This window comes from Myxocyprinus asiaticus, chromosome 10 (assembly GCF_019703515.2).
Source record: "Myxocyprinus asiaticus isolate MX2 ecotype Aquarium Trade chromosome 10, UBuf_Myxa_2, whole genome shotgun sequence".
Taxonomy (NCBI): domain Eukaryota; kingdom Metazoa; phylum Chordata; class Actinopteri; order Cypriniformes; family Catostomidae; genus Myxocyprinus; species Myxocyprinus asiaticus.
In genome coordinates this window covers 36,902,120-36,915,133 of record NC_059353.1, presented here as the reverse complement: position 1 = coordinate 36,915,133, position 13,014 = coordinate 36,902,120, and the positions used below count along the sequence as shown (strand labels likewise).

Below are 13,014 nucleotides of genomic sequence, written 5' to 3'. Positions count from 1 at the left end.
CATTGTTATGATTTTATAATGTAATTCTGCTGGATCTGTTCTGTTACCCTGGGGGGTTATATTCACCGCTCTGCCTGCTTGGGAGTATTTTACCCAGAACAGATCCATACCGCCAACATAAACAGATTTGCTCAAATTGTCAATAAATCATATATTTGACAGAAGTTGTCCTGATTGAAATTTATTTAGTCAAAAATGGCTAACACCAAGTAGGTTAAACTTTTGGCATCAGTGTTAATTGTTCACAGCCACGATATGTTACAACTTTGCAATGGTTTTCACTATGCCAACCATCTGAAATTTAGGAGTGACTTCAGTCTTCTTTTAGAGTTTTTTGGCTTTTGTATTTAAATGTGGTTGTCACCTTTAAAACTGTGCAGTGTGTGCATGAACACTGTAACCCACTAACATTACTCAAACCAAAAGACCTCATAAGATGTACAAAGAGAATGAGGTAATGTCCTACCAGGGGCAACACCAGCACAAGTAAGATTTTCATCACTGAAGTCCCCGCAGTCATTGTCCCCATCGCAGGCCCAGTGGTCTGGGATACACTTTCCACTGGTGCACCGAAAATGTCCTTTAGCACAGGAGTGGACACAGCCCACTTCATCACTGTTGTCTCCACAGTCGTCATCTACAAATATAGTCATACATTTTAAAACTCTTATATTAATATTCATAATCAGTATTAGAATCACTGCATTCATTACATTAGAGAAAAGTATTTAGATACTAAAACCACATTTAAAATTGTGTGTATGGCTTTGGATCAACCACGTCTCTACATTAGTGTCGCTGTTGTGCAAATTGCATGGCATCATCATACATTTATTTTAAGAAATAATATAATTTATGCAACTTAAACATGTATGTCCATTATACAAGAAAAAAAGTATATATTCTTTTGAGAAATTCTAGTATTATTAAGGTTGCGTAAAAAACATTTAATCATTCTCATTTGCTATGTGTGGGGCTAGCCCTTCATCCTCAATGAGAACGTCATGCGCATGTGCAACAAGCATTCAACGATGGCCTGAGGGGCTAGTTTGCCTTTGCCCCTGAGCCAACCAAAAGCTTCGACCATATTTATGTCAGCTGTTGACATGAGCATCGGAAGTTATTGCTCTTGACTGCAGACCTTCGTAGTGAACTTCATTGGTAAGTTTTAAAATTTTGAATTTTTTTTTTTTTTTCTGAATGTGCTGTTGGTGGGATTAATTAAGCACCGCTTCTCATTTCATTGAATTGTATGCCATTGCATTGAGGTGTTGTGTTGTTGATGCATTGGTTTGTATTAGATATTAACAACTGTTAATTATTGTGAGTCTGTTTTTTTGATTAGTTTTGTTATGCTGTTCATTCGAGTTAGTGAGATAATATGCACACCCTTTGACGATTTGCCTATTTGTGGTTTACTCATTGTTACTTGAGCTTTTTGACATGGATGTGCACGTCTTAGTGGTGTTTTGTGCTGAGATTAAATTATTAGGGATGTTTGTGTGGCATCATGTTCAGAGGTTGCACAAAAAATATATATTTATTCATCACTCTTGACTACAAACTAACAGGAAACAGAAACATGGGAACTAAACAAGAATTTCAACATAAGTCAATACAGCACAAACACTTTTTTAAGCTAAACATTACAGAAAAGTTTTAAATGAAAAAAAAAAAAAAAAAAAATACATATATATATATATATATATATATATATATATATATATATATATATATATATATATATATATATATATACACTTCACTGTACGAAATTGAGAAAGAACAAATATTTGAACAAACTTAGTGAAAGATGTCCATAAAAGTAAATGTTCTGAACTACACCTGTGGTTAATCTGCTTGGACACATTCACACCAGTTGGTTAAAAATAACTGCAAAACTGGGTAAGTAAAGTAAAGTTAGTTTTGAGAAAAGCTCTAGCATTATTTGTTTGCAGATGCCACTTGGTTTGATATTTTTTATCTAAAGCCATGACATCAGACATTTTAAAGTGTGACTTAAATGTCCAAATATTGTTCTGGCCACTGTATACAGTATGCCTTGATGCACAATACTAGGAGTCGTAATGATAAAAAGGACAGTGTTACACAATGTTTTTAAATAGTCTTAAAGGCCTCAAATTACATGGGGCCTAATTTTTTTTTAGCTGAAAAATCAGCAAGGTATCTCAGGGTAAAGCCTCAACTCTGATTAAGAAATGCTTCCTCAATTTGCTGACTTTGGCTGAAAATGCCCTCATTGGTAAGGTATACAAAAATAAATAAGAAAAACATATATATATATGTTTTGTGTGTGTGTGTGTGTGTGTGTGTGTGTGTGTGTGTGTGTGTGTGTGTGTGTGTGTGTGTGTGTGTGTTTTATTGTTGTTGAATGACTGGCTGGAAAAAAAAAAGAGGGCCTGCAATAATCTATAGAGGTCAATATATTACACTCTCCTTGATCTGAAATGGAGATATTTCAAATAAAAGAATCTGTGAATATTTAATGGTTATTAATGTGATGAATTGCTTGTGCAACAAAAGAGGTTGGACAGCAGGATCAATGAACCTAATTGAACTGCTGAGAAAATAGCCTAATATATCATCGCGCTAAATGGAAGAGCAAGTAAAGCAAATAATAAGATATTTTCTTCCTCTTGGATATACTCACCTGAGTCACAATGCCACTTCATGCTAATGCACCTCCCATTAGCACAGCTGAACTGGCTGAGTGCTTCACAGGTAGGGAACGCTGTGAGCAGAGAGAAAGTTTGTGAGACGTGTTTGCAACAAAAACCCTGACGCCTGAACCCCTTCCAATACATCACTGTCTCTTTGATGCACTAGCAAAGAAAAACAATTTTTCATTTAGCTTTTAGCTTTGAAATATTGCAAAAGAAGTTTGTCCTGGCACAGATTGCTCTGTCATGCTAACAGATTAAATTTGGAGGCTCTTTTGTCCTCAGCAAATTCCGTAGTTTCTTGCAAGTTTCGGCAAACTTGGGCAACCGGTAAATATTCTCTTGCACTGTATTGCAAATTACTCAAGTTGGGTTGAATGCACAGTCATACCGCAGGGGTTTATTGCTAGTATTGTGGAAGCCAATGCACCTTAAAGGTCATGCCAAATGTCATGGTGAATTATTGCTATTTTCTAACTATGGTTAATGTAAAGAAATCATGAACAAAGGAAACCAGACCGAGTCAATAAGAGCTTGCAGGGAGGAAATATCACGTGATGAGATATCATGTTTTACAGTATTCATTTTAGAAAGTGGTGATTTATTGATATAGAACTGTTATTGTCTCAACATTTTGAATTGTGAAACTCCAGGTATAACTATTAATATGTGGATCATGATACCTTCATTGAAACTGGATTTCAAAATAAATAAATCTGAGATTATGGGAAAAACCCCTGCACATTTTTTGAAGAATGCAATCTGTACAAGTTTATGAAGAAAGGCTTCTTGAACTGTGGCAAACCTGTTCGTGAATTAACCCACAAGAGTTCAGAAATAGTGACAGCATATGGAGTGGAGAAACAACATCTGTTTGGTTCTCTTTAAAGTGTATCTTAGCTCTGCCAAAAAAACAAAACAAAAAACTCCCACGCACAGTTTACCAGGCAGCATGCATGTGGACATGACATTTACTATTTTCACATTTACAGGCATTTATTCACTTAAAAAAACTGAATAGAATCTTTATTGATCACTACATGACCGAGAAATTTGTTTCCACAATGCCACAACTGACTGTTTGATTGACCAATGGAAGACGGGGGAGTGTTCAAGAAAACTGTTTGAAAACAGTTTTTGCAATTCCGTTTGCAGAAACTGCACACCTTTTTTGTGCTTAGGACACTTTGTAAATGAGCATTTTTAAGTACTTCATGACAGAAAAATCAAACAGTCATTAAATGACATCCATATCATAGTAATTTTGTTTAAACAGATAATAAATTAAACAATTTTAAAATCGATGAGTATGTGTGCAGGCATCATTCACTGCTTTTAGATGTTATTCTGCTCCACTAGGTGATATATCCAAAACATGCACAGCAATAAACTGAGCAGGTGAGATTTTAGAAATAACAGATCCCAAGTGCTTCCCTGAGAAAATTAGTTTTAGAAAACTATCTCCCACCCCCAAACACATTCTCACACACAAATCAAGATTACAGTCGAGGCAAAAGAATAAAAAATATATATATTTTAGCATTTAATCCCAGAATGTGTAGCTGTTATTGGTGACAGCGGTAAATCCCACCACTAAATTTCACAACAGAATGTTCCAGTCCCTTGACTTTGGCAATTACTATTTTCAGAGATTCAGTTTTCACAACAGATCAGGTTCAACTATGAACAGAGAAATGGCAGGGCAATAACTCTTGCCAGTGAAATATTTTTTGAAAAAAAACAAAAAAAAAAACACAAAAAAAAAACACTTTATTACGTATCTGTGTGGTAGACAGCAACAGTTCAAGTTCATATCTCTTACATTATAATACATTTCTGTCTGGAATTGTTCCAAGGTTGCCAGTGTTGAGAATCATATTCATGAATATATAACCAGAAATCCATAAAATTAAAAATGTTAAAAGTCTTTACTATACAACTAATACCATCAACCATTTGTTAAATTCTGCCTGGACAAAACCTGTTATTACCTATTAATATAACATATATCCTGTGATATGATTAATTCCTTCCCTTACAAAAAATTAGCAAGGTAAGAACAGTTTTCATCAAAATACTACAGTTACTGTTACAAGGGCATAGGTTTGGTTTGAAAGTTGGTAGGGACATATTAAAAGGAGGATAATATTCAAAATGTTGGTTTTAAGAAAATGTGAGAACATCAGTCTGGTAATATAGGCAAAATAACAATATTTCCTCATAGGCTACATAATAAGACACATTTCCCATATTTGCTGGTCCACCACATTAAATATTAGCCTGATTTTTTTTTTTTTTTTATTATTATTTTTTTTTAAGAATAAACAGGTTAAGAATGGACTACTAGGGCTGCATGATATTGAGGAAAAATACCATTTGTGGAAAAACTTTTTTAAACATGACGACGATATGCGATATACCTAAGATTTATGTTTCAAAGTCAAATTCTATTGTTTTCTATGTAGTAGATCTACACTGAGAAAACTGATATCCAAGGAACATACTAAAATGACATTCTGTAAAATTTATCAGACAGCATTATATCTAAACAAAGGGTGGGCTAAATTAACAAATTACATGTGCAAAATGACATCTCAAGATAGACAAACTATGGGGAGAATTCACAAATTCACATGTTCGCACACTTTCTCCTTTCCACCATTTTATATTAATCCCAGTTTATGCAAAGTTAACTATAAGTAACCCATTTGTAGGTTTGGTTTGTCTGAGTGGTCATCCAGCCCAACACAGCAACAAATGCATTCAACCAATGGTGTGAGTTTGGGGCAGAATCAGTTTGCATTGTAGTATCAATAACATTATGCAAGTAATATATATATATATATATATATATATATATATATATATATATATATATATATATATATATATATATAATTAATGCAAACTGTCTAATTGATTCTTAAAAAGCATCACTAATTATTCATGTCAAGTAATCTTGGGTTAAGAGCCTTGCACAAGGGCACAATTGGGATAGTTGATGTTCCCCTTCTGTCACTCACTCGACATTGTGTCGATGTAGTGACACTAGGGGTCGCTCTTGAGAGCCCCGAACACCTCTATTCTTTTGAGAAAAGGCCAATGAGAATTGGCGGGTGGAATTTGCATGCCACTTCCCCGGAAATACGGGTATAAAAGGAGAAGGAATGCCCACTCTCATTCAGATTTTTTCTTTGGAGCCGAGCGGTTGTACTATCAGTGAGCTGAATACTACTGCTGTTCCATTCACCTCTTAAGAAGCGTATGCTGTTGGATATATGGTGCATTTCCAGCGGCTTTCTCTCCTTCTGCACGACGAGTGCAGATTTTGCTCCTGGGTGCTTCGACAAAGCTAAAAGTGTGTATATTCCTGCTAAAGAGTATATTTTCTCATTGCGAGAATACGACCATGGCAACGTTGCGGTCACAGTTTTCCTTCTTCCGAAGAGGGAAAGCCACTCTAGCCACCCCCCACGCTGTGCCTTCTACCCACAGGTATGAGGCCGGGCCGGCTAACGCTGGAGGAGATTTGGGTAGTTCAATGGGCGCGGCCTCGCCGGGTAATTCCCCGTGGACCTCCCGTTCCACAGCATGCTCGTTTGCTCCCGTCCGGTTCCGAAATGAGACCAGCCCACCTCATGGCCAGCTTGACGTCTCTTTCGGGGCCTGCGAGCAGGATGAGTCTTCGATCGCTGCATCGGAGAGCGCACTGGCGATGTCAGACACTGAGGACTCGACTGGGCTGCTTCCCAGGAACCCTCCCACTGCCCACTCTGGTATTCCCTGACAGGAGGCCCCCTTGGGACAGACACACTGGCACACAGCTGGCCCCGGGGGCTGCACAAATAAGCGTTCCCCCCAGTGAGCCTACTTGCACAGACCCTGTGCAAGGTCAGGGAGGACGAGGAACGAGTCACTCTCGTGGCCCCATATTGGCCCACCCAGACTTGGTTCTTGGACCTCACACTCCTCACGACAGCACCTCCCTGGCAGATTCCCCTGAAGAAGGACCTTCTTTCTCAGGTACGGGGCACCATCTGGCACCCGCACCCAGACCTCTGGAACCTCCACGTCTGGCCCTTGGATGGGATGCGGAAGACCTAAGTGGCCTACCACCAGCAGTGGCAGACATGATCACTCAGGCCAGAGCTCCCTCTACGAGACAGCTTTATGCCCTGAAGTGGCGCTTGTTCGCGAATTGGTGTTCTTCCCATGCCGAAGACCCCCAGAGATGCGCAATTGGGTCAGTGCTTTCCTTCCTGCAGGAGAGGCTGAAGGGGTGGCTGTCCCCCTCCACCTTGAAGGTATATGTAGCTGCTATAGCGGCCCACCACGACACAGTGGACGGTAAGTCCCTAGGGAAGCATGACTTGATCATCAGGTTCCTCAGAGGTGCCCGGAAGCTGCATTTTCCCAGGTCATGCCTCTTCCCCTCATGGGATCTCTCCGCAGTCCTCCTGGGCCTTCGCGGAGCCCCCTTTGAGCCGCTAGAGTCAGTCGAGTTGAAAGCCCTCTCCTTGAAGATGGCCCTCCTGATTGCGCTCACCTCCATCAAGAGTGTTGGGGACCTGCAAGCGTTTTCTGTCAGCGACACTTGCCTGGAGTTCCGTCCGGCAGATTCTCACGTGATCCTGAGACCCCGGCCGGGCTATGTGCCCAAGGTTCCCACGACCCCCTTCAGGGATCAGGTGGTGAGCCTGCAAGTGCTGCCCCAGAAGGAGGCAGACCCAACCCTGTCGTTGCTGTGTCCGTTGCATGCTTTGCACACCTACTTGGATCACACACAGAGCTTTAGACGCTCTGAGCAGCTCTTTGTCTGCTTCGGCAGACAGCAGAAAGGGAACGCTGTCTTCAAACAGAGCCTTGCCCACTGGATCGTGGATGCCATCGCTCTGGCATAACAGGCCCAGGCCATGCCCGCCCCTTTGGGAATACGAGCACACTCTACTAGGAGTGTGGCACCCTCATGGACACTGGCCCATGGCACCTCTCAAGCAGACATCTGCAGAGCAGCAGGCTGGGCTACACCCAATACCTTTGCGAGATTTTACAATCTCCGGGTTGAGCCGGTTTTGTCCCGTGTTTTGTCAGGTACGAACAGGTAGAGTTTGGTAATACGGAACAACTGGCCGGGTGTATCGCTATCGTATAGTACCTTTCCTCTTCCCTGAGGCGAAAGCGTGCGCTTTTCCCCTAGACGAGTTCACAAAGTCATGGACCCAGGATGTCCTTCCTCCCTAGCCCCGTGGCTCGCGAATTCGGCGGAGGAATTCGCAGCCAGACCCACTACGGGTACTAATATGCCCTGTACTGGGATAGGTGCTCCACAGGAGCCGATTACTCAGGTAACCCCCTGTGATGTATTTTCCACGATACGGTCTCCCTGTCGGCAGACCCGCATCTCCCTTGGGCAGGGCCCTCTCTGCCCCCGGCCGCCATGTATTTTACAGCATTGTAAAATAAATAAATAATACCACTAGTAAATCTAGAAAAAGCCTTCAGACTATTGAGAAAATGGTAATTAGCTACAGAATGCTATGAGACATTATGCTTCAGGTTTGTTGTGCGCAGTGCAGTCATGGGAAGCAGAGGAGCTCCATGCCTTTCAGCCCAGCTTGATCACGATTAAGTGAAGTCAGGCGTGCACTCTAATTACTGCATACACTGTGAGTGTTTGTGCGAGAGTGTACTGAAGCAGCCTAAGACACAGCAGAGGTAACTGGAACAATGGCACTTGGAGCAATTTGCAGCATTTGGTGACAGAACAGCAGAAAGGGGCCTCGTTTCTGCACTGCATGATACACAAATGGCAGCACAGGCAGAGTTTCACTTTTGTGCTTGTATTTTATTTTGTGATTTCACAGGAACAGAGAGTGGGCCGCCAATGTGCGATACAGAAATGGAGTGTGCATCTGAGAGCAGTATGGAAGAGAAAACATAGCCACCACTGATGACAACCATGCAACAAAACATTAAAAAATAAAATACTAGTGCCACTACTGTCACCAAATGAAAAAAAAAAGAAAAGAAAAAAAAAAGGAAAAAATAACAACAGTTGATTGTTATTCTTGGTTAAAGGTTAATCTTGGTAAATTATAATTTCAGCATATACTAACTCATTTTTTTTATTTTTATTTTAATTGAAAATTGTATACATTAACATTAGTTAATGCATTGTGAACTAACATAAAAACTTTTTTATAAATTACCATTACCGAACATTAATAAATGCTGTTAAAAATATTTTTAATTTTTAGTTCATGAACCCCAACACATTAACTCAGGGTCAACAATAAGGTCAACAAATACAACCTTTTTGTAAAAGGTTCCTCAAATTTATCCATAACTGTCATTACACTATTGCATTTAGTTAAAGGATAAAAATGGATTAATTGCCTCCTTTCAGGAAGACATGACATACAGCCACTTTTTGACTGAGATTGCATGTGTAAGCAGAGCCCCTTCAGAGAAGTACTGTCTACCATGTCCCTGCATTAACATTCTGTTTTGAATAGTCAGTTCACTGTGGGAGTTCACAGTGGTAATGTTTCTGAGCCATTTCCTCTCAACGCCCTGTGTCATTTCCTTTAGTCAGCTTGCAGGGTCTTGGATGTGGTTGTGGTGAGCTTTTATCATCAGAGAATCTCTGATTTGTATTACCATTGCACTCTTAAAAGCTTCTGCATCCATGTGTAATATCCATTTCCTTTTTGCTTCGACAAGGACAGATTCAAAGAATGTGTTCGGTTAGCATGTCATGAACACGGACATGTAGTTGTCGGTGGCAGAATAATCAGAATATAGAGTGGGCTGCAGAGATATGTCTTTTTCACTGAAATGCAGCCGATGCTGAAGCAAGTGCTTTGCTGAAGGGATTTGCGGATCTCTCTCAGAACCTGCCCATATTTCCACTGACTTAATAGCAAAAATGATGTTGTTGCTGACAATGTTACTATGCAACATGTCCACAAACAAAACAGCCACATTACTGACTTTGTTTACAAATATTGCTCCCATTTTTGTAGCTTTTTACCTGCAATTGTTACATTAATGATCTAGTGCTACTTGATCTATCCCTTACAAATAATTGTATTATATTGTATTATATGTAATTTGCTTGGTTGTGACTGGTATTCACAATTCATTGTAATTTCATTGCACTATTTTTTTTTTCTTTTTTCTTTTCTAATTTAATGTAACAGGGCCCTATTTGGCACCTGCATCAACTCCAGGACTGTGTTAGTGAAAAAGGGATAAAAGACACCATGAACCTCTGATCTAAGTTTATGATGACAGTGCTTAGTCATTCACTGGTTATACCACATTCAACTTTGCCATTGAAACATTGAGCAGGACAGTGACTCACCACAGGATGTGGACTCATCAGACATGTCTCCACAATCATCATCTTGATCACAGTGCCATGCCTCAGGTACACAGCGACCATTATCACAGGTGAACTGACCTGCCCGACATGGCTGGGCTAAAAACAAAAATGATAGAGGGAAAATTATAATCTAAATGTATGAAACTTGGAGTATTAAACAGCAATGACCACTAGGAATGGGAATTGCAGGTTATATACACTCACTGAGAACTTTATTAGGAACACCTAATAAAATGTATCTAAGTGGTTTCAACCGTGGCATGATTGTTGGTGCCAGACAGGCTGGTTTGAGTATTTCTGTAACTGCTGATATCCTGGGATTTTCAAGAACATCAGTCTCTAGAGTTTACTCAGAATGGTGAATAAACAAAAATAAACAGTAAGTGGCAGTTCTGTGGACGGAAACGCCTTGTTGATGAGAGAAGTCAACGGAGAATGGCCAGAGCGGTTCGAGCTGACAGAAAGGCTGCTGTAACTCATATTAACACTCTGTACAATTGTAGTGAGCAGAATAGCATCTCAGAATGCACACCATGTTGAACCTTGAGGCGGATGGGCTATAACAGCAGAAGACCACGTTTGGCACTTTATTAGGACCATAGTCGTCCTAATAAAGTGCTAATTGAGTGTATAACTGAGTGTATATATATTCTGATACCACTTAAAAATTACAATTAACAATTCTTTAAGCAATTTTGAGGAAGAAAAAAAAAAACAAACAAAAAAAACAGACCATGTCAGAAAACAATCCCTATTGCATTGACCTCAGCAACCTGTTGTGAAAAAATGATGAGATAATTTCAGATTTTAGATAATGGAACAGAAAAAAAAAAAAAAAAAAACTATATGTGTGACACCAGGAAATAGTTAGCTATCTCAACACCAGGCAATAATTTAATTCACTGCTTACTGATCAAAATTTTATTGACACACAAGATACTACTTATAGCCATCAACTCCTTTGAATCATCTTAATCCATCAAATATTAATCACATTACCATCTGCTGTCAATTTCAGCTCCTCACGATTCAGTATATAGACTTGTGTTCCACATCACTTTGCTCAAACTGCTTCTGCTAAATCAACAAATGCCTGAGCAGTCTGTGTCTGGAGGGTCAGCTTTATCAGAGGGATGTCAGACTGTTGACAGCATTTATCACATCTCCTTTACCGTTCCATTGATCTTACACCACTTAAACTAGCGAAAGAGTGTTACCGCTGGAAACAGGCCAGGTGTTACTCCAATATGTAAAAAAGGGGATGGGGATACTGACTTGCAATCCATAGAGAGACAGTTCACTTAAGTTCACTAACACGTTTACATGCAGAATAAAATTTATTAGCATGCTCTCATAAGAAAGTGTGTCAATGAATCTTGCCTTTTTACCTTTCTGAATACTATAGAGAATGTACACAGGTGGACACCTGTACGCCACACAAATATCGGCATTAAACTGGAATCTGTTTAATATGTATGAGGGAGTAGAGTTCTACCTGAGCATGTTTTATTAGACTCGTCCTCGTTATCTCCACAGTCATTGGTTCCATCACAAAGCCACCTCTTAGGTATGCAATGGTTATTGGGGCACTTGAACTGTTCAACCAGGCAACTGTGGTTAGCTGAAAAGAAGCAAAAACTTCAGCGCATGTCAAAAAATTAAAATAGTACCTATTATATCTAAGAACGAAACAAATCTTTGCGAGCCTGTTTTGATTTGTTGTTTTTTACGTTTTGTTGTATTGCTGATAAGTGGGTTCATATGCATAATACTCGACTTTTGTTTTGACACAGCACTTTTCAGCTTGCTTTTCATCTATTCTCCGGAGCTAGCTTCACATTTATCTCAAAAGTATGTGTTTGCCCTCAAGCGTTTGAGTCTATTTAAAGTAGTGGCTGTGTTTCCCTCAACTATTTGCTCTATTACTCATAGCCCAAGATACCCCAACAGTCAATGTGTAACAGATGAAATGGAAAACCGGTTTCAAGTGGAATCAGGCAGTAAAGTTCCAGGCATATTAAAATATAGGACATCCCAGCAGAGCAGAAAATTGATTTTGCAATTCTGATAATTCTGGCAGAACATCACATTAAAGTATTTATCCTAGTGAAAAATGACTTGGCCCCCAATGGTTTAACATGGTGCTTATCTTATCGATTAGCTCATGAGCTGATTGTGCAATGGGATGCAGTTTGTGGGAGAACATTTTAATACTGCTTTTAAATCCCTTTTTTTATATATTGCTATCTTTTTATTTTCAGTGATATCAATTAGCAACTTCTGAATTATCAACAGATTACGTTGCAAGCTGACAGCTAAAATACTTTTTTTTAAAGGATTTTAAAGCTTTTGTTTAAGGAATATGATATAAAAATGTAAATAAAATCCAATTTTAACTTTGAAATAAAAGTTTGAGGATTTTGAAACGTTAAAAACAATTAAACGCTTTGATGCAAAATGAATCAGAAATATTTAGGATTTAGCACTATTGCTTATCAAGTTAGCACATGTATTACTTTGGCATTGTTAACTCCTTTGGACAAAAGGTCTGTTGCCCTTTGAAATATTCTAAATGATACTGGGATAACATGGAACATTAGGATTTGCACAAACTTCAAACTCCATGCCAGCTAGTGCTGTCATTATTTGCAATGCTGTCAAAATTGTTATTTATATTATTTATTTATTTATTTATTTATTTATTTTGGAGTGACTATTTCCACTCATGTGTAAATAGCACATGCCACACAGTGCAGCTATTTGAAACTCAATAATCTGGTGGAAACACAGAAGTTTACAAAAAACTGCCACATTAGTATCACTCCAGTGATGTGCGGTGTTAACACGGTGTGGACACTGTATGTTTTTGCATGCAAGCGACCCGATTTCGATTCCATCTTTTGTCCATTTTTTCTGCCCATCCTGTTCCTACTTTTGTGAAAATCT

The 13,014-nt window shown here is 39.2% G+C and overlaps 1 protein-coding gene across 1 annotated transcript in view; it reads right to left on the bottom strand.

Annotated features, from left to right (window-relative positions):
• The window catches only part of LOC127446903 (low-density lipoprotein receptor-related protein 1B-like), a 491,131-nt gene that overhangs the window by 178,416 nt on the left and 299,701 nt on the right, over positions 1-13,014 (bottom strand). Inside the window, exons 17-20 of the mRNA XM_051708221.1 lie at positions 11,564-11,689; positions 10,048-10,164; positions 2,672-2,752; positions 479-637 (exon numbers count right to left, since the gene is read on the bottom strand). Coding sequence (XP_051564181.1) covers positions 479-637; positions 2,672-2,752; positions 10,048-10,164; positions 11,564-11,689 — 483 coding nt within the window. The remainder of the gene's footprint in view (positions 1-478; positions 638-2,671; positions 2,753-10,047; positions 10,165-11,563; positions 11,690-13,014) is intronic.